This window comes from Ziziphus jujuba, chromosome 7 (assembly GCF_031755915.1).
Source record: "Ziziphus jujuba cultivar Dongzao chromosome 7, ASM3175591v1".
NCBI lineage: Eukaryota > Viridiplantae > Streptophyta > Magnoliopsida > Rosales > Rhamnaceae > Ziziphus > Ziziphus jujuba.
Window position 1 is genome coordinate 18653653 of NC_083385.1, and position 22313 is coordinate 18675965.

Here is a 22313-nt window from a genome sequence, read left to right on the forward strand (position 1 = left end):
AAATGGATTGGCCTATTCAACTAACTAAAAAGATATATTATATATACTACCACAGTTAACATGTCAATGATTTTAATTATCTTAATAATGGTTTCATACACAAATAAATAAATATATATATATATATATATATATGTGTGCATGTTTTTTGTTTTGACTTTGTTTTTTTTAAAGAAATCCATATGTTCATGTTAAATGAGTTGTATATATAATATTAATAAATACATAAACGCGTCCTATATATTTGCACATGGAATTTTGACATGGTAGGATTACAAAAAGATTTTATTATAATGAAATTTTATATAATAGTTCTTATCATCCATATTAATTGCCATATACAAAAAAAATTCAAGTTTATAATGGACTTTCCAATCAACTAGAGGTTACTGGTACTTTTCATGCAAATCGTATAAGCTTGTTCATTTCTTATTTAGGTTTTGTTCTTGAAAAAAAAAAAAACCAATAAATTAAAAGACATGGCATTAATTAGATAACATGCATTAATATCATGTCTAGAATATATTTATCATAAGGTCTTATTATGAAGTTTTGACTATATCAAATCTCAAATGAAAATATTCTATATTTTTATCTTCAAATATTCATTTTTTGTTCAATTAATGATAAAATCTCATCTCGTTAACTATTTTTTTCACTTAAAACCTTATTTGAGAGCATCATCAACAGTTGAAAAATTGATTCTCGAGAAACTGAAATTAAAGAAAATAATTCCCATTAATTAGTTTTTCACATAATTTTGATACTTCCTAAATTAAATTTCAGTTTATTTTATTATTTATTTTAATCTCGTTAAATAAAATGACATCATGATAACAATGAACAAAGATAGAGATTTAAAAATAGAGACATAAAACTTTTATCCAACAAAAAATATATATATATATATATATTTCACAAGTGACATTTAATTAATGATAATTCTTACCGATATTTGATATTTTCAATATCTTATTCTCGTGCCATAGTATATAAATAGCCATTTGCCGCACCCTACCTTTTCCGCCTTTACCAAACATAACGGATGATCCTGATGACGATTGAAAGCTGCCACCATAAATCTAGGGTTATGGCATTATCCACATGTCATCATTTCAGTTAGACAACATCAAAATTCCATATACTCCCCTCCCATATATAAATCAAATCCAAAACCGTAGGTATGTATACATAAAATTTGTATGTATATACAAAGCATGGTTTCTCTGTAACCATCCACATTTAGGAGGCTTCCCATATAAAATTCCAAGTATTCTTTTGTCCTTCTTCCCTCTTTCTCCACATCTTCTTCTTGTTCTTTAGCAGCTATGGCAGCTCTCTCCAAGTTCTTGTCTAACCTCTACAGTATGTGCATGGTGTTCTTCACTCTCTTCCTTCTCGAATTGGTAATCCTTGTCAGATCAATCACCGGAGCAAAACCCAATTCGGATAAATGCGTAATCACGACGACCCAGTATCTCAAACTCATCGAGGAAAAAAACCCAACAAGGTTTTTCTCGGAGAGATTGAGGCTGGAGCTGCCGGAATGTTCGGTTTGCTTGTCGGAGTTCGAAGAAGGAGACAAGATCAGGAAGCTCCAATGCAAGCACACTTTCCACCTGGACTGCCTTGACAGATGGCTGCAGCAATATTGGGCCACGTGTCCTCTTTGCCGGACGAAGGTCTTGCCGGAGGAAGTCGTTGCCGGTTATCACCGGATGAGGAACCGGGTTGAGTATGATGGGAGTGATGAAGAGATGATTTTCTTCTTGTCTGCATTACATGGGAATAGCTTGCATAGATACTTCTGAATTATTTATTTTATTATTTTTTTCTGAATTTAAATATTTTTCTAGATATATTATATACTCCTTTTTTGTTTTAGAATTTTTTTTATAGCATTTTCTCTACTTAGTAGTATTTTCTAATTTATTATATACGATTTATGAAATCTCTGCATAACTTGTCACTGATTAAAAATGTTCTTTGCAAAATGCAGTATTAACTTTCAATGCCTAGAGTGCGTTTTCAGATCTAAGGTTCCAATTTTGGTTTGGGATAAAGCCCCCTTCCTCATTTGTAAAAACATATATATATATATATATATATAATACTTACAATGCCTATTCATGTTCCAAGAGAGAATGAGACACATAATGCAGAGGCTTCAGTTTAAGAAAAGCAGAGTAAATTAAATGACAAATTTTATGTGCTCCTGGGTAATAAATTTGACACTTTAATAATGAACTAGGAAGAATATCCAACAAGAAAAGAAAATCCCTAAGTGTAGGAACTCGGTATTCTTTTACTTTTTATTTTTTCACTCCTCAAAACTTTTGGACTACCTGGGATAATTTTCAACAATAATTTTTGGGGTTTTGAAAGTACGTAAACCCAAAAATTTATTGACAATGTCCTGAAGATACTACAAATAGTGCTTCTTTTTTTTTTTTTTTTTTTACCTGGAATATATGCTCGGAAGTTATTTATTTATTACAAAATTGCTTGAAAAAGGGATGTCCACAGTTGGTGGGTACAGGGCCACGAACCCAATATCAGAGGTGTATAGATAAGTTTTGGTGATCTAATTTTAAGAACAAATTTTTATTTCGAAGATAAATAAAAAATATCAGTGGTGACCTACCAGAGTTAGCAGCAGTGGGCTAAGTTCAATAATAGTCCTTGGTAGGTAGAGAGGGTAGAGATATATTGATGCACTCTAACCTAATAAAGTGGATCCAAATATATACTATATAATTGCTTTATATGCCTATATTTTGAAGGGTCTTTACAGGGACAAGGGAAAAAAAAAAAAAAATACTTTTATTCTGCAAAGCACTTGTTTAATTAAGGGAATTTCAAAGGGAACAAGTGGCATATAATAATTTTAAACAGTTTCATATAAATATATAAACATACCATTCCTTTAACTATCCTTTTGGGACCGTGTAGATATCGACGACAACCAATGTAAATTCCCAGATTCTAAATTCCATCAGATCTGGTGCTAAAATATGGATATCCATACAGTTATGAAATTTGGAACATTAATTAAAAGAAATTGGAGTTTTATAAGATATCCAATTTCCTCTTTCCAAATCTTACAGCTAATAGGTTCTGCTGGTGGTATAGTAGTATACAAATGCGGGGGGTCGATCATTTAATGTCATTTCATGAAACAAATGACAACAAGAGGGACAAGAAGAAGTGGATATACGGAAACCCAAATGGAAGTAGGGGCAGTTGAATAAATTGATGATGAACCATTTTTTTTTTTTATTTAATGCAAAACGGGATTGGTAGATGAACAAGTCAATATAGTAGTGATAATATTGGATGAAGTATCAAATTTGAGAATAAAAGTAAAGCAAAGTAAAATAAGGCCCTCCAAACCATAGGAACCACAAATGACACATGATACAGATTCCTATCTTTACAAAAAAGTTGTGAACGACATATAGCTTCTTTTTTCAAAGAGTGGGTGCCGTAAATTGTATTTTGTATTTGGTTAACAAATGCCAAAAACGTAACTAGAGGGATAGGTCAATAGAAAGCCATATAATCACCAATAGTGGTCATTGATCAGAGTTTATAGAGTGTGATGATATATGGTTAGTGTCAGTTTGGTTAAGGGAAGACAACATGTTTGGAGGGTCCCTTCGGAATCTCCATGGAAATATAAGTCAAATGCATTGGTCTATGGTCTTTTTCCCATTAGTTTTCCATGGAAATCAACTACGCCAGTGGTTCTAGGTCTTACTTTCTTTTTGGAAAACCATTTTTTCTTCTTGTTGGAATTTTTTTGCTAAAGGATGTGGATATGTGTCATATCCATGCTAGTCTTCTTCCTTTTAACCAAAAGTTGGATCTTTGGTATGCAATTAAATCGAATATTTTGAAGTTTATTTATTTATTTAATTTTATCATTCTAAACACCATTTAGAATATTAGTTGGAAAAATATGGATTTTTAAGTATTGTTAATTATTAGTCTTTTCTAGAGTGCTAAAATTTCTGCAAAACAGATAAAAACACTCTGTATAGTGTTTAGCCAAAAACATGAAAGTACTAATTTTTGATGATTTTGTTTTAAGAAAATAATTTACTTAGTGCTTCTAGATGAGCCACTAAATTTGGTGGTTGCTTATCACTTCCTAGAAGGAGAAGTGTTTCAGTATCATTCACAAAATGAGCACTTAGACAAATTATTTAGCACAAAAAAAAAATAAATAAATAAAAAATACACACACACACACACACACTTTTTGTTTCTTTTACATTGGACTCAAAGAAGTTGCTAGATTGCGCACCCCTTATGGGCAAATTTTATTGGTTGTTTGTGAGTGCAAGAAAAGAAATTCCAATTGTAAAATCATGATTTGTTTGGGGAAATTAGCTAGGTTCACAGAAACTGAAAATTGTGGATATCTTTATGATTGAAAGCGTTACTGGTCAACGAAGAAAAGTCACTCTTTTTATTGGACCATATATATATATACACACACACACAAGGCAGCCAGTGACAAAATGATTTGGCCCGGCCCCTTAGAGAAAAAAATAAATAAATAAAAAATGTGTGGCTTTTCAACGAGGAAGAACTTTGTAATTATTACCATGCAATTAGTGCACAAGAAGAAAATATTAGAACTTCAAATGGAGCATCATCCTCTAGTAAAGAAAATGAGGAAGTAGTGAAAAATGGTTCTAAAATATTATATATTAGCGTTTCCTGCATTATTTTTCCTAATCTTTCATCATTTTTGCAATTTACGTCATTTCTTACATTATATTCTGTAATGTATCACCATTCTTGCAATTTTATCCCATGACTTTTATATTTGGCTATACAACCACCTAATTTTTACAAACAATGTTATTACATCCTAAAATGTTACCGCAGTTTTTATGAAGGTGTTAAAGTCTATGTGGAATGCATGCTAGTTCTTTTACCCTTGAAATTTTAAAGGCAAATTGAGAACATTACCTATCCAACCCATTCCTTATTATCCTTTTACATTTTCATCTTTTTTAATTGAAGATGGTGGTATATTGAATTTTATTTTATTTTGTTCTTTTTGTATTTTTAATTCCATCGTTTTTTTTTTTTTAAAATCTTTCTTAATTATAGATGTTTAGGCGTAGGCCACTAGGCTAGTTCCATGTTCTCTTTCATATTGATTAATTAGCCAAAAAAGAAAAAATTGCATATATATGTTACCCCATCTATATATATATATATGAAATTCCAAGTTTTGCTTTGTTTTTTGCTTTGTATGTGTTGAATGGTCGTATTCTAATTTGTCTGCAAATTTATTTTCATCCATCCATGCTATTAGTTTGTCGTTATAGTCCATTCATCTTCATTGGGTTTGCAACCGTGTGAGCATTTCTTATTTCAATCAATTTTTTAGGGGGATATTAACCATAGACGCAGTGAGTTAAGTTCTTATTATATCAGTTGCATGTGGGACAGTCAGTTACTAATTGGAGTAGGTAATGCTTCCGATTTGTCTTTGAAAGCCAAAGGAGAAAGGGATGGCTATCACCAAGGTTTTAACACTTAGAAATAAACGGTGTTAGCATTTTTAGGTATAGCAACACTATTTGTAAGGGTTAAAAGATAATGGTGTCAATTACAAAGATCAAAGAGGCAAATTGTAAAAATAGTAGAAGGTTAGGGGTAATGATATAAAAAATCTTATATAATATTTACATAAAAATTTTAAAAAAGCTCATATAGCAGTGAACACCGTAGGTGATGTTTCGGGCTTTGACTTCAGTTAGGTTTGGATTTAAAAATGTCCTCTTCCTTGATTTATCTTATCTAGAAATTCGGACCACATTAACATTTGACTAAATTGCTTTTTATGCCTTCATTAATGAGTGATAAAATTAATTATATTTTAATATTTTCAGCTTTCAGAATTTCTAATTTTACAAAATAACAAATTAACCTCTTAATTTTTTAATTTGTTACTTTTTTATCTGGGATCAACATCTCAATCATTTCTTTTTTTCAAGTTCTTGTACAAAAATGCCATTAATGTGTTTAATAAACTGACAATTGAATTAAGTTATAACAATTAAACAATTAATGGTCTAAATTGCTAATTATGAAAATACATGGCCTAAATTATAAAACCCAATAAATCAAAGATATTTTAATGTAATTAACCTTAATTTTCTTGGTAAATTCAATTAACCTTAAAAGGTACTACTGTTTAGAGTATTTATTTGAATTATGTTATAACAAATGGAGAAAAACAGAACACACAATTAAAACTTTAAAATTATAACGAAATGATATTGAAAATGTTTTATTGCATTTTTCCATAAAATATAGATATAAATTTTAATTAATATTATAACTGAAGGAAATATACCACGTACGCACTTAACTACTTAGGCAGAGAAATCACTTGATCATCATGTTTGACACTACTGCAGTAAAAGAGTCTAGCTTCTTGGCATGTACTTAATCATAATTTTCTTTTTTGTTTGTAATGTATTTTTACTAATATAAATATAATCTTTCCACCATGGATATCTAGTAACAAAATGCATATAATAAACAATTCTATAGGATTATATGTAATAAAAATAATAATTACATGTATTCCATATATACAATATTTGTATTTTATCCAAATATGGTTACTGTATAGTAAAATTTTCCTATATATATAAATTGTCAATTATTAATATACTATACACTTTATTATTATTATGTAAGTATGCTATACACTGTAGTTGGTATCTAAAAATTTGTTAATAAATTTTGTGACTATAAATATTCACAAATTAAATAAGAGTGATATAAAACAGTAAATCAAGATATTAGTTAACAAAATAAGTCCCTTTAGTATTAGTATTAGTCAAGATATGTAAGAGCTACTTTGATTATAGACTTTATTAAAAGCTAAGTAGTATGAATGATTAAAATAAATAAATATATATATATAAAAGAAAGGGAAAAAAAAAAAGTGCTTATAAACCTATTACATGTTGTTAAGACTATTAAGCCCAAGCAACATACACGCAAGGCCTTTTGTAAGACTAGTTTTGATAGTTCAGATTAGTGACAAAAGAAAAATCAAAATTGAGGTAATTATCGTGGCAGTGTTTATCAGGAACTCTAATATACATGAAGAAATTAGGTAGATGTGGTTGGTGGTGTTGTGGCTGTGCTCTAGGGATTTCTTGTGCCCAAGACCATGACTTTTTGTTCCTTTGCATTAGAGAAAGTGACTCTCTTGGAATAATCGTGCATGGTCTGGTAAGGAGAGTACTTGACTTGATTGTAAGATGCTTAGAGAGTTATATCAAACCGATTCAATCCACCTATCCAATCTAACAGCTACTACGACCGGCATCATCGTCCACATCAATTATATATAATTTACAGATTATATTATTTCAATTACGTATAATTTGGAATGGTAAAAATTCTGGTTTAATTGAAAGAGTTCCATATTGATCATAGATTAATTTATAATAAAATATATAAATAAGCTTATAATCTCAAATATTAATTTAGTACCAGTTCAAAGAAGTTTGAAAGAGATTCAATAGACCAATAGACCATTACAAATGGTAGGTGTGTTTTGTTTAATATGCAGTATTTTGGCCGTTATACAAGACCCACAGTAGCAAATTCTTGCGATCTAATTCAATTATAATTTTACTGTTGAAATTATATAAAGTATTTTAACCGATCTAAAAATTAACTTTTTTATAAATCCAATTTGGTTTCCTTGAATAAGTATGTAGTATTGACCAATTTAACATACTTATTGTATTTTGAGATATCAAAATAGATCTTCAAGATCAAGTGGCTGGTAATTTCTTCATAATTATATTACAATTATACATAACAAAAATTCTTATATTATTGGCTTAACATGTCTTATAGATTTTAATTTTATTGGACTATTAATTTTTCGGATCTTTTTGAATTATTATTATTTTTTAATGAATAAGAATTAAGAAAAAAAACAAAAATGCTTGAATTATTATTTTCTCATATAAAAAAATATTTCAATTATCGATCAAAACTTTGTATAACTGTTGGGATGGGAGTCTGTGAGACAAATATACCTTATATTTTGGTCATAATCACCAAATTAAAGTTTATCCAGAATTATTAATCAAACTCATGATCACTAATTTTGAATATATTTTTTATATTGTAAAGAATAATACATTATAATTTTTTGCGTATTTTGATGTTTTTTCTGCTAGAAAAATAATAGCTACGTAAGTTTTTTAAAAAAAGGGTAGCTAACGGAGTGCTGGGCTAGACCATCAATATAGATAAAAACTTTTAATACGTAATTGTAATCTCTTTATTTTTCTCACCATCAATATCCAATAAAACATATGCCCTTTATTCAATTTTTTGTTGCCTTGTGTACTTTTTTTTTTTTTTTGGGTGGGTAAATGTGTACTTGCACTATGCTAGGGGTACTTTATTTTTGCACAGTATCCAATAAAGCTCTTTGCTGCTTTAGTTTTTTATTTGGTGCTTGCACTACTGACACCGTGTAAATTGTTCTTGCGAGGGACATTGTCGATCAATTTACAATCCACATTTAAAACTAGTGTGCAGGGCCCACTTTTGCTTATTCTGACGAGTCAGACTGTAACAGGGTGGGCGTTGGGCTTGGTTTGCGTTGTGTGCAGAGAGCGAGCGCCAATAATAAAAAACAGGGAGAGTCAAAAGGATGTTTTTGTAATATCGTATAAAAATGCTTTGTAGCAAGAAATTTTGGTTGTCTAAATAGCAATGTTGTAAAAGGTGTAAAACGTTGTAAGGTGGTAAAATTAAGCTTTTAAGTCCTATGAGTTTAGATATGTATAGGTGAAGTTTTGGTGTGAAAGATATTTTATAATTATATTATTATTTTAATTATTATAAGGCTACTAAATAAATAAAATAATTTATATTTTAAATATAAAAAAATATATAAATCTATATTATTTTTGTATGTGCAATAAACATGAATTAATATGTAATTGATCATAATATATTTATGAAAATTCATGTTTTTCAAGTTTCCAACAGAAGATTAGTTTCAAAACATATATATTACAAACCTACATATATCTAATAATTACTAAATTAGTATATATTTTAGCTATTATCATAATCTATCTCTTATTTAATTCTTTATCAGACTCTAATTCAATATCTACATTTTCATCCAACTCATCTTCTGTGCCATCCGATACAAAATTATTTTCCTAGAGCTTTCTAATTTCAACTTGAGTATTTCTAGAACTTTTTTTAGGTGGTAACATATAATTCTCTATTTCATCATCAATTTGATCATCATTACAACCTTCGGCAATTCATGATTATGCATTACTAGTATCACTTGCTGGTAGAATCTCTAATTTATTACTCTTATTTTTCTTATTCATCATTTTCATTTTTTTTTGTTTAAGAAAAAAATTTAATCTTAAAAAAAGTTTTTATTTTTTAACAATATATATATTTTTAATTTCTTATGAATTATTTTTTTAATATTTTTTAAAAATAATCTTAAAAAAAAAATTTAAAACAAAAAATCTCACATCTTTTAGAGCTTAGGTGCGTATTAGGCAGTTAATACAATATTGACTATTTTTTTCTAAACCTTACCACTATAGGAAATGCTATCTAAAAATATCACATTTAAATATTCCTAGCCGATGCCTTTTTCCACCTTTTATAACACTACTAAATGGCAACACTTTCTTATTTTTGTGACAAGGCCCATATATACCTTTATTTTGGTAATCAGGCCCATATCTAGCTGATAAGGACCAATTAAAATGGGTAAATAATATTAAGGAGATCGAACCAGTTTAGAATTTTTTTTAGTTTTTATTTATTTATTTATTTTTATAAATTATGAACAGTTTTCCCGATAAATACTCCAAATGAGGTGCCGTTGATGTAGACAAAATAAAAAGTACATTTGTACACCCCAAACTTATGAAAAATATACACTACGTATACATTCAGTAGATCCGTCCTTAGTTATGAAAAATATACACTATAAGTATTTAATATTTTGTAAACAGAATTTTCTCATTTTTTTTAGTATTGTCAAACATTTTGCCCAATATGTTTTTAAATTCTAAAAACGAGGGGAAGGAGAAACATAGTTATTTCATGAATATTTTTTTTTTCTTTTTTTAATAATTTTTAAGAAAATCCCACATAACTTTACGATAACACATAACAGTTTTATATATTAACTATTTAATTTTTATATATTATATAGATTCATCTTTGATGACCATAAAATTCTACCAATTGATCTAACTTTATCACTTAAAATGAGAATCTAATAATTTTGAAAATCCAATAATTATGAACAATGGACTTTCCTTTGTACACTTAATCTTAAATAAAATCTATTTTTATTAAATTAAAATAGATAGTAATTAAACTTTTAAATAAAAATCTAATAATGATAAAAGGTACCTTTTATTTTATACAGTTAGTCTCATTTTATTTTATTACACTAAAATAGATTTTTCGTGAAACTGTGTGTGTGTGTGTGTATATATATATATATATATATATATAATAAACTTGATTGCTATTATTTTTATTTTTATTTTTGAATTTTAAAGTCTTTTAGAAAAACACTGCTTTCAAATGTCAATAAATTCTTAGAAGAACCAATGATTAAGGCACAGAATTGCTCGCTTAGTCTGCTTTATTCGGATTACACTATCAAACGGATATTTTGAGAAGTTGGTTAGACGACAAGTCGTTTTTGCAATGAGGAAAGAAACACAAAACGTTGCTTTACCGATCACAATTTGACAGAGAGACAATGATGTTATCAAGGTGCGGCCCAGTGGACCGACAATCAGCAAAACTGCCAACATTACACGTGCATGTCGTTTTAACCTTTACTCCCTCTTAAAGTATTTTTACTTGTTTTTTAATAATTTTTTAAGCGCAAAACGACAGGTCGTTTTTAACAGGACCCAAAATGATCTTTTTCCAGAAAGATGCCGGTATTCTATTTGGTATTCCAAGAAAATGATAACGATGCTTTGCAAACTCTCCTCAAAGAAAAAGGGATAAAGATTATTATAGACTGGCAATTTGTTTTTTTTTTTTCACAAATTTATTTCTCTGTGTGGGGTACAGATACCACGTGGGCATGTCAAGAAGATTAAGGAATGAGTCCAGAAAATTGCGAAAAACAACAAAAAAATAAAGTTATTCCCCACCATTCTCAAGAAACTGGGTATTTGCTTTAAGTTGAAAATAAACCATTTTCCCAAATGAAAAACAAGAAATTTGAACAAAATTCTTTTCAGATTTTTTATGGAACTGAAATTTGATAATATGCTTCCGATTACAGTTTTATAACCCCCCCACAAAGACAAATTTCATTGTGGGAGTTGCTTAATTCAAAGCAGATGAATATGTACAAATAGAAAGGAAAAATTAGGGGGGAAAATGAACAAGATAGAAAAAACTCAGAACCAGAAAAAAAAAAAAAAAAAAAGTACAAAATTCAAGCAGAGAAAAATCCACTGGAAGCAGCAAGACCAATCTGGGTTTTAGGTTCTCTTATTGCCCATTTCACAAAGTAGTCCATCTTCTGATTTTCACCAATTTTCTGCTTGATGGACTGAGCAAGCACTGAAGCACAAGAAACCAAGTCAATTTGCGCCGCCTCACTATCTCTCCCTTCCTTCTTTGCATAGCTCATCCTTCTTTCAAATTCCTCAGCAACAAGAATTGCAATATCTGTCATCTTCTTTCTTTCTAAAACTTCAAAGACAAATCAAAAGGCTTTCCCTTTTTTTTTTTTCCAGAGTGTAATATTGATGGAGAAGAAGGTCATTTGATGATGTATTTATAGGAAGATATGAACACGTCAAAAGGAAATGGATAAGGCTTAGAACAGTTTGGGTTAATGTTTTTCCCACAGATATTTTTAATTTTTAATTTTTTTAATTTGTTATTATTATTTTATTTCGTCGGTGGTATTTGCTTAATGGTTTTTGGAGACAAGGGTTTAGGGCAGTGACTAGGACTGCATATAAAAAAAAAGAAAAAAGGTTTTCTGTGGGTTTAGGAAAATGCGTTTCACGTTCATTTCATTTTTTTTCTCGTTTTTCGAGGATAATTTGACGTTTTCATTTAATTTTTGATTAAGACGGTTTTATTTCATTGTTTGATCATTCTCGACGTGAGGCTTTCTAGTTAAAAGGCAAAGAATATGCTTTTACCAAGAAAAGACAAAAGAAAGTGCTAATCCCACACGGTAAGTTTCACTAATTTTTTTGTTTGTTTTCCAAGAGATAATTAGTAGTAATTTCACTATAGAAAACCATTATCTATTAAACATTTTTTAATAATATTTCAAGAAGTGGGTCCATTACCATAGCCAATAGTAATATCAATTTAGAGTACTTCTTTTTTTTTTTTTTTTTTTTTTTTTTGAGAGAGAGAGAGAAATTTTTGTGAACCCTCATGATGAAATGTAAAGACTTCAAAACTTGGCCACCTATACGTGGTCATTAATAATATAAAATCTCAATGAAGAAATTGTTACATAGGATTTGCATAGAATGTTCAAGATGATTAATGATTTTAGAGTAAAAGAGAAAAAATGGTTGGTAATTACTTATTAGTAAAAGTGGTAAGGGTATTTTGGTCAATAGGAATGAGCAGTGGTGTTACAAAACCAGCGAAAGAGAGAGAATGAGAAGAAGAAGAAGAAGAAAAACAGACAACACCCCCAGATCAGGATCAGGGGCCACATATGGAAATTAGATACGTAATGTCTTAAAAACCGTGGGTGGTACAAACCCATCTGACCCACCCTCTCGCTTCTTTTTACTAGCGCGGGGCATTTTTGTCAATGTCTATGTTTTCTTTTCCTCTTTATGTTTCTACGCATTTACCAGTGTTTTTAAAAGACTCGTACGCGGTTAAATTCGAGGCTCGCCCAAAAAATATATTTCCAAAATTTAAAATTTAGGACGTCATTTTTATGAGGCATCTATATCAGTAAATAGGGAATACGCTTTTGAGTATTGTTAAATCTAATCTTCTTTGTTTTTTATTTTATAAAAAAAAAAAAGAAAAAAACTTATTTTATCTTTATAAGTTATTACCTATAAATAAGAAGTGTATGTTTTATTATATATTTATTTATAATTTATTAATTTTATACTTATGTAACTTTTTATTTATATTTTTATATTTTAATTTCATATCAATCTAAATATATATTTAACTTTTTTTAATATTATTTCAACCAAAAAAAAAACTTTTTAATATTAAAATTTAATTATTGAAAAACTTACGGTTCAACAACCTAGCATTTACATCTCATCTTACATTTTTACCATTTAAAACACTAGCATATACTATTTATTTTTTATACGTTAATTTTTTTTTAAAAAAAAAATAAATTGGGAAAAGAGGATTTTTCATACGTTAATTGAACAACATGGTTTTGAGTCATGCTATAAAGTTGTATAACTATCTCACCAGTCAATCATGGGATCTTCAACCATTTACATATAAGTTTAAAAGATTTAATCCAATTCAATTAAATAAATCTAATAAATGCAGTGACTGTCATTATATCAACCTGATTTTTGTCAGGAACTAAAAGACTTGCTGACTATCTCAAGATAAAAATAAACAGGTTTTCAAGGTTCAAAACTGATACGAAATTGGATTGAGCTGAATTTTAATACAGTACAATCTAATACACTTTAATGATTATATTGGATTGAGTTTAATTTAATTTCAATTTTAAACTCAATCCAATATAATCCACTACAATCATACATCTCAAACTGCTATCAAAACCAAAGTTAATAGGGTACTTGTTACCATCTGAACTGTTTTCATAAAGGCATGATTTTCATAATTGGGAATCATAGTTATGGGGATATGGCTTTTTATATTGTCATTGAATGGTGCAGGTGCAAAATATGGGAGATTTTTCTATATAAAATCTATAATATTTTACTTATGATATCATACATATTATTCCTCTCAGTTTAGCATTTATTTATTTATTCTTTGCGTATATGCACCGCCAGTCAACACTTTAATTTGATTTCGTAATTACTAATTAAAGTAATTGATGCACTTTCTGTCATGCGTAATTGGCAGTGAACTCTCTTTACCCTTTTACTCAAAATTTCTACATCTATTTATAATTGCATGAGACTTTTAATGTAAATTTAGTTTATTAATTACTTCGAAGACTTGCTTAAAACTGTTAGCACTAGAAGACCAACTTTAAAAACTTTTTTCTTGTACAATTACTAGCATTATCGGTATTTCGGTTAAAGTTTTATTATTTATCATTATTGATAATGATTATCAATTTATTTGATAAATTTTGATTAAAGATATTTAATTTAATTTTTTTATATTAAAATTTAAAAAATAACTACTTTAATAATAGTTATTTAAATTACTATATAATGTATAAGTCTCATTAATAATTATTCACTATAATAAATAACATTTTTCTTATGATTATTCAATTGACTTTTCTTATGAATTAAATCATACACATCTTAAACCCCAAATGACACTATTGTTTGGTAAAGAGGTACGAGGATCTAATTATATTCATGAAACTTTGCCATTTTTAACCAATCCATTGAACCTTACCAAACTTTATATTGTTAGTGGGCTTATAATCTGGTCGGTGGATATTTTAAAACCTTAATTAAAATAACTTATTTAATGATATTATTAATACAAATAATTTAAATAGTACATACTAAGAATCTTACCAATCACAACACACCTAATTATAAGACCACTATAGTAAGCGTTGATTGAGGAAACCCACTTCCCTCTTGACTTAAAATCTAGTGCGACATTGCACATGGCGACCTTCATCATGTGCTCTGCTTCTGAGTTTTTAATATCAAATCATATATTCACTAAACAAAATTATACTATAAAAATTATTTTCCCCTTCTCTTATGAGTTTTCTATATCTTTATTATTTATTAATCAAAACGTATATATATATATAAACAGTAACTACTGCATACACATATTATTTCACTAAAAATTTGGGACTCAAACTCGTCAATTACATTTGCTTTGCTCTCATTTGATTCCTCTGGCAGATCCTTTTTCTTTTCTTTTCGTTTCTTTTTTTTTTTTTTTTTAACAAATAGGTCTCACATTATTTGACATTCCAAATTATATATATATATATATATAAATCAGTAACCTAGTAGTATTGTTTAATAAGATTGAAGGCACCAAATTGTTTACAAAATAATATGATGAAATAACACCTCATTATTCTTCCCAAACAGAAAAAAAAAAAAAGAAAAAAAAAAAAGACAATTATGTCATGATCTTTGTATAGACCTTCACCTATGGCTTCAAAAATTTCCTTATTCGTATCAGTTTATCTTAATTTTTCAACCAATAAACAACTTGGTGCCCGTAGCACTATAGATTAAACATTTAATTAGCAAGCTGATAAAATTTTATCATCTTGGATATAAGTTGCGTTTTAATTTTCCTCCCATGGAAATAAGGCATATGACATTGTAATTCCGAGTTCCTAATCCGATCGAGATATATATATATATATATATTAAATTCATCCAATTTATTTACTCAGAATCTCAGATGGCAATAAGACATACAGAAACTGGTAATCGCTAAGGAAAAAAGCTTTAAGTATATTACATCCGCCAACTTCGCTATAAATTTGACCAAAAAAGAAACAAAATAAAAAGAAAGAAAATATCAATTCATGGTTACAACAGAACTGGTATACAAGTAAGTTATTTAAAATATTTTTTCGCATCTTTCTTGCACTGAAAGTTAAAGGTAGAGATTTGCAGACATCTTGCATAAAATATCATACACAATTTTATGAATATAAATGCACAAGAAATGCATTGGAGATCTTTCTCAGTGCGCATAAGACTCTTCCGGAGCAAAGCGAGAACTCTGTAACCCAAAAGTCAGGATGACCTATCAAATAGAGAGAGCAGTCATATCTACATAATGTTACTTTTGTGAATATTGAAATGGCCCCTTTCCAATTTAATTTATAAGAGGCCAAGTGTTTTTAGCTGCTGAACATGCTCTGATGGCAGAGGTGGGGGAGACCAATCAGTTCCCATCATTTCACCATCGACATCCTCAACAACATATTCCTAAAAAGAGAAAACCAAACAGTCACAACAGACACCCAGTGGCTGGTAACAAGAAGATCCAGAAGAGCAATTCATTTCTAGTAGCAAGAACATTCAGAGACATGCACAACTTTGACAAAGCTTTATACATTGTCCATAGCTACATAAATCTCTTTGACAATTTTTTTTTTCTTATTGGAAAAAGTATTTATGCTTTATTCATCATACTAAGAAACAACATTACATTGATAGGAAATCAACACAAAAGGTAAAGGGGAGGATAAGAAATCCTCAAGAAACGAAACAGTAACATGAAGACAATAACAAAGACATAAGACATGAGTCAAACTATTCGTCAAATGTGGATGGAGGGCATGCCTAAAACCTTTTGAACCTAATGAGCTGCAAAAGCAAGCATGCGTTCAAAGTTTTCCAAGAAGCAATAAAGCCATATAGTGCTTTGTAGTAATTACAGTCTAAACCCCCAAATGACAGTAAAACATAACTTCTATTTCAAACACCAGAGATCTTAACTCAACCATGCAAGTTGGTCTCCCATACACTTCTAATGCCAGGATACCTAATGTCAGCCCATCCTAGTTAGTTCAAAATTGGAATATTTTTGCTATCCCATCTTAGAGACCAGTCTGTGATTAATATATCTACTTTGGCTAAGTGAAATATTTGTTCTTCTAGAGGCGGTTGCTCAACTGAATGCAGCCAGAGCTCAGTAGACCTATCCATTTGGAGAAAGCTTCACTGAGCTGTTCAGTTTGACCAATGGTTTAATGCATCATAGAATAGAAACCAATATCACTGCAGCCAAAAAACAGTTAAAAGATAATTAAAATTGACTCACCTTTGTTAACATCCTTTTTGCTAGTATGTGATAGTGCCGCTGCCATATCCGTTGTCCAACCATTGTAGCCACCAATACACTGTAGAATATCCCAATCAAAGTAAAAAGCCCCAGCACAATCAAAGCCATTATGAAAAGTAATGGTAGCCCTGCTTCACCAGCACCTCCTAAGCAACCACATTCACCTGCCATACTAGCACAACTTTCAAAGCATGTGGTACAGTCAGTCCACATACAGAGAGTGCCAGGTAAATGACAGTCCGCACAAACACTGCAGGAATTAAGAGAAATGGAGTCACTGAAATTGATTAAGATTAAAACACTCAATGGCCAAAAGACCTAAAGAAGAAGAAGGACTGCTTTTTCTAAAACAATAAGAATCCAAAAAGTTACAGTGGTATTCTGCATAAGCAATATTAGCCAGGATGTTATAAAAGAACCCTATTAGTTATACATATAACATAAATTGTACACATTCTGCACAAGAAATGGTAACCAAGATGTCATGAAGTGCAATCTAAAAGAGCTCTCAACAAAAGCATCAGCTTGATTCCAACTACAAAGAGCCCCACCTGCCTCACCATGCCACTAAGACACACCCCCCATCATTCCACTGGGCCCATCATTGTAACAAAAATTATATGTAGGATGTTATAAAAGAACCCTAGTAGTTATAGATATAACATAAATTGTACGTATTCTGCACAGTAAACGATAACCAAGATGTAATGAAGTGCAATTTAAAAGAGCTCCCAAGCTTCAGCTTGATTCCAACTAGCCCCACCTACCTCACCATGCCACTGATACACACTCCCATCATTGTACTGCCGCCCACCATTTTAACAAAATTATAAATATATATATTTGTTTTCTGAACCATAACGGATTTAAGGAATAAAATCAAACTTCCATATTTAAATAAGTTATATCTTTCCTGAAAAAGCCAAATGTTAAAAGAATAAAATAAAACAAAATGACAACAGTAGATTATGAGAACTCAGAGATAAACTGTTAACCTAAGGAGAACTATCAAAAATGCTTCTTTAGAAAAGTTCTAACCCAAATACTTAAAGAAACAAAAAACAATAAATTATGGGGGAACAGCAGAATAATACCCAGGTTGACAGCAACAAAGACATAATTCTCGGCAAGGCTGAGCCAAATCATTGTGCACTCTACGATCATAACAGGTAATGAAGCATCCAGATAACCCAAGCAAAGCGAAGAACAATAGAGCTCCTGTACTCAATAATAGCGCAATGTGAATTACCATAAACAAGAAAAGCAACCAATTAAGAAGCAACAGTCTATACATGTACCATTGAAATTAGCACAATTAATAACTAAAACTGTTTCTGTAAATCACTGCAAAATAATATATATATATTAATATGTGCAAAATTTAGTGAAGGAGATAAAAAAAAATAAAAAAATAAAAAAAGGGCAAACATGTCTCTATGGTGAAGAAGACAATTTGTAGTTGATTATTTCATTTTAGTTATTCATGGTATCCACTAAAATAATAAATGGCATGATAAACATTTAAAATGCAAGTAAAAGGTCTATGCTAGTTTGCTAAAAAGGGCCATAAGTTTAGGCAATAACATCATAAAAAGGAGGAATGAGGCACAAGTGTATCTGGTGGAGGGCATAATATAAACCAATATGAACCAATGACTTTAACGGTAGTTGAAACTCTTAACCAATCACTTCCAGATCAAAGATTAGTTTGGGTAACATTGCATGAAATAACCAAGAAGTATATGGTATTAGAAGGAATATCTTCTGAGAAACATTGTCTACGAGAAGCATAGATTACAAGCATTTGAATAAGCATCACTTGAAGTTCTTGAGAATTTAACATTTTACCACAAATGTAGTAGAAACTAAGTTCACTATCAAAACCCCATGCAAGACGAATCCAGAATTGCTGGTAACTATCTATTAAATACACCAAATATGACAGCGAAGCAATCACCTGCAAACAAGGCACAAAAATATAGAAATTAAAATATTCCAATGCCAAAAAAAAAAAAAAAAAAAAAAAAAAATCCTAGAAGTATAGGCAACACATAGAGAGTCAATGACCTACAAGTTGAACAGCCACAAATATAAATATTATATCCCTTGTCACAAAGAACCGGAATTTCAGGGTTCGCCATTTTCTATCAGCAGCAACATGAACTCTCAAATGATAAGGGGCCTTGCAGGTTGTGCAGTGAGCAAATGCAAACCCTTCCTGCAAAATGGAAAGCGACATAAGCAGATCTAACTGGTAAATAAATCAATTTAAACAAGCACCTATGAAGACTGATCAATATGCAGAAATACCTACGCACATTACTAGGAGCTTAATATGCCTTGATCTGAAAAACACATCTTATTCATAAAAAAATCAAACCCATACCTCCACGTTCATTAGAGATTATCTTAGTTCCATCAAGTTACTATTAGTACTAAACTTCATAACTCAGCGATGGCACAGGAACAATCGATTTGTTCAGAGCTATGATAAGTTATGAAAATATAGCTTGTTTACAAGACAGGTGCCGTGTGAATCATTGTACTGTTACAGGTGACAATGGACTTCACTTTCAGTTCACTTGGCAAAAGAAGAGACATTTGTAACTTTTTTCTGGGCTTTTCTGGCATACCATTACTTCTATAAAGTAACTAATAAGGAATTGTATAACATATATTACAATATCCTATTTGATTTTTTTATTTTTATTTTTTTTTTTATTTTTTATAATTCAGAAAAGAAGAAAATGGAGACTGTATCCGTACCCTTACAGCTCGCCAATGATCCAAACATTCCCGGTGCACATACTTTGATGTCCCTTTGCACTTACAAGGTGCAATGAAATCCCTACCTGGGTATTTTAAAAGAAGTCAAAAATAAGTCATAGAACACTGATGATGTTAATCCCTCCACTCTAAGAAGTCAAAAAGTATAACGAAAAACAATCTAATTTACAAAAATATCAACAATTCACATGACCCAGCTCACTCTTTTTCTCAGCTAACCCAAAAACCATTCATCGGGGCTTAATTCACTTACAATTTTCTTTGGCATTTCCAAAGAAACAACAATAACAACAACAACAACAACAACAAATGGCATATAACTCCAATTACACTGTTCAATCTTCCTTGCCCACTTTCTCAAACTCAAATTCCCAATCAAACAACAAATTTGGAGACCAGAATGTGAAATGCAATACCCTAAATTGGAAAACAGTGTAAAGAAAAATAACAAAAAAACACATTGGAAAGTAAGTACCGTCAGTTTCGAGACAAATTCGGCACTGGATTTGTTCTCCAGGGCCAGCTTCGAGGTCGATCTCGTTTGGGTCGGTGATCGGCGATGGAGGGATGAGTGGCGAAGCGTCAGAGTGATCCGCCATTTGAATTGCGAGAGAAGAAACTTGGTGGAGATTATAGAGAATTGGGCTTTTGGAAACTGAAAAATTACATTAAAAAAGAAAAAAGAAAGAAAAAAACCCAATTCCCAAACTCTTAAATTCTTATTCAAAAACCAAAAAAAAAAAAAAAAAAAAAAAACTCTTAAATTCTTTTCTCTCGCGCCGCTTGATCGCCTGAGAGAACTACCAAACCGATGTCAACTTTCTCAACACTCCGTAGAAAATTATAGGAAGTCTAAATGGGAAATTGGGAATATCGCTTTTGTAAGTCTCTTCAAACGACAACGTTTTATTTCCAGTTTGTAAACGTTAGTATTTTATATATATATATAGACAGCGAACTGCTACTGCGCACGTATTGGAATGCACTATTCACTAACGTTACAGTCTAACATCTATTTAATCAAAGCGGTGCATTTTAACACCCTTTTCTTTTTTAAAAAAAATAAAACATTGTTGCATCTCTTCCTTCCTCTCTTCCTACTTATACGATCTGACCTAACTCTTTGCTCTCTTCCTTCCTAAAATTTCAATACCCAACTGGAAAAAGCTCACCAGCTTCTTCCATCCTCTCTTCCTTATACGCTCCAACCAACAGCAGAAAGCCGCCAACTCTTAAGGCCATCAGCTCCCCACCACTTTTATTTCTTTGTCGCTGCACACTCACCCCCATTTTTCCATTCTACAACTTTTCCTCTACAGATTGGAGACAAGGTATGTCCCCTGTTCCCTTTGGTCGTTGGTTTATTTGCCTTTTTTTTTTCTTTTTTCTTTTTGGTTATTTTTGAAAATTTTGACAATCTTTTTTTTCTTTTTTTCTTTTTTGTTTATACTAGTAGAAAATTATGACATTGAAAGTTATTTTTCTATTTTTTATGATACATGAAATAAAAAATAAAAAAAATCAACTCTCAAAATTGGGCTGGCTTAGCTTCTATAAGAAATCTAACTTTGTAATTGACTAGATAGGCTATCTTATCTATGAACTCTTCTTTGGTATGAAATTAAGCAAAATAAAAAAGTCGAGGAATTCTTTTCAGTAGTCATTTATAACTTTAGTTTTCCTTATTTAAAATTTAAGATGCTTATTAAATATCTGTAATGCAGACTACGAAAACCATATTGATAAATGCATTTACTATCCAGCTTTGATGAACAACGTTGATATGTTCATATCTATCAGTGGTCATTATTTGCAATATTTTCTGTTTCCCAGCATTGCTTCTCTTTGGCTGGTTGCATTATTATGTGCTAAACTGATTATTTTTATTTACATGATAATTAATTGAAATATTTAATTTGCTTGCAGCAACATGTTTGATGAGACTGAAACATTGTACACTCCACAAATTGTAGAGCAAAAAAGCCAAAGGTCAAACAAGAATTTCAAACAATTGAATAGGCTTTCCAAATTTACAATGCATATGCATGATAATGTAGAGTTAGTGCAAGAATGAGTACTAATAAGAGAAAAAAAGGAACAAATGAGCTAATATGGAAACAGTTTGTGTGTTTTAAGGAAGGAGAGACGAATGAACATTATCAAAGAAAGAAAAATATACAGTCCAAAGATTATGCGAAAGAAACTGAGGATTAGTTTGAGTTGGCTGCAAAGCTAAAACAACAGTGGTTAAGAGGCAAACAAGACCAAATTGGATTATTAGTCGTTTTATAGAGGAGAATAACCATATACTTACTATATCAAGCAAGATAAATTTGTTAAGATCTCATAGAGTTGTGTCAGTTGCAAAAGGAGTTTTGAGCCAACAGTTATCAAAAGCAAATATCCCAATGTATCAACAAATAAAAGTGCTGGAAATAGAAGCTAATGGTTTTCAAAATATCGGATGTATTGAGAAAGAT

General features: G+C 30.3%; 2 protein-coding genes and 1 long non-coding RNA gene across 3 annotated transcripts; 2 read left to right on the forward strand and 1 right to left on the reverse strand.

Moving 5' to 3' along the window:
• Positions 1-1188: 1188 nt before the first annotated feature.
• On the forward strand, positions 1189-1887 carry LOC125423861 (E3 ubiquitin-protein ligase RHA2B). Its single transcript, XM_048479547.2, has one exon. It carries the CDS (start codon positions 1329-1331, stop codon positions 1809-1811), a length of 483 nt encoding a protein of 160 aa, XP_048335504.2. The 5' UTR covers positions 1189-1328; the 3' UTR covers positions 1812-1887.
• Positions 1888-15665: 13778 nt separating this feature from the next.
• On the reverse strand, positions 15666-20587 carry LOC107405012 (uncharacterized). The gene is made up of 7 exons (XM_048479816.2): positions 20309-20587; positions 19813-19898; positions 19118-19264; positions 18895-19003; positions 18141-18264; positions 17026-17296; positions 15666-16187 (listed from the first exon to the last, which is right to left on the reverse strand). Exons 1-7 carry the CDS (start codon positions 20430-20432, stop codon positions 16080-16082), a joined length of 969 nt encoding a protein of 322 aa, XP_048335773.2. The 5' UTR covers positions 20433-20587; the 3' UTR covers positions 15666-16079.
• Positions 20588-20757: 170 nt separating this feature from the next.
• On the forward strand, positions 20758-22040 carry LOC125423911 (uncharacterized). The gene is made up of 2 exons (XR_007242661.2): positions 20758-21164; positions 21760-22040. It is a non-coding gene; the product is annotated as an uncharacterized LOC125423911 (long non-coding RNA).
• The last annotated feature ends 273 nt before the right edge of the window (positions 22041-22313 follow it).

Bases quoted from the DNA above. Each gene is read 5' to 3' on its own strand.
- LOC107405012 (XM_048479816.2), bottom strand. From the start codon at position 20,432: ATGGCGGATCACTCTGACGCTTCGCCACTCATCCCTCCATCGCCGATC. The intron at 19,004-19,117 runs GTAGGTCATTGA...CCTTGTTTGCAG, and splicing joins TATTTGTGGCTGTTCAACTT to GTGATTGCTTCGCTGTCATA. The intron at 16,188-17,025 runs GTGAGTCAATTT...TTCTCTTTTTAG, and splicing joins CAAAAAGGATGTTAACAAAG to GAATATGTTGTTGAGGATGT.
- LOC125423861 (XM_048479547.2), top strand. From the start codon at position 1,329: ATGGCAGCTCTCTCCAAGTTCTTGTCTAACCTCTACAGTATGTGCATG.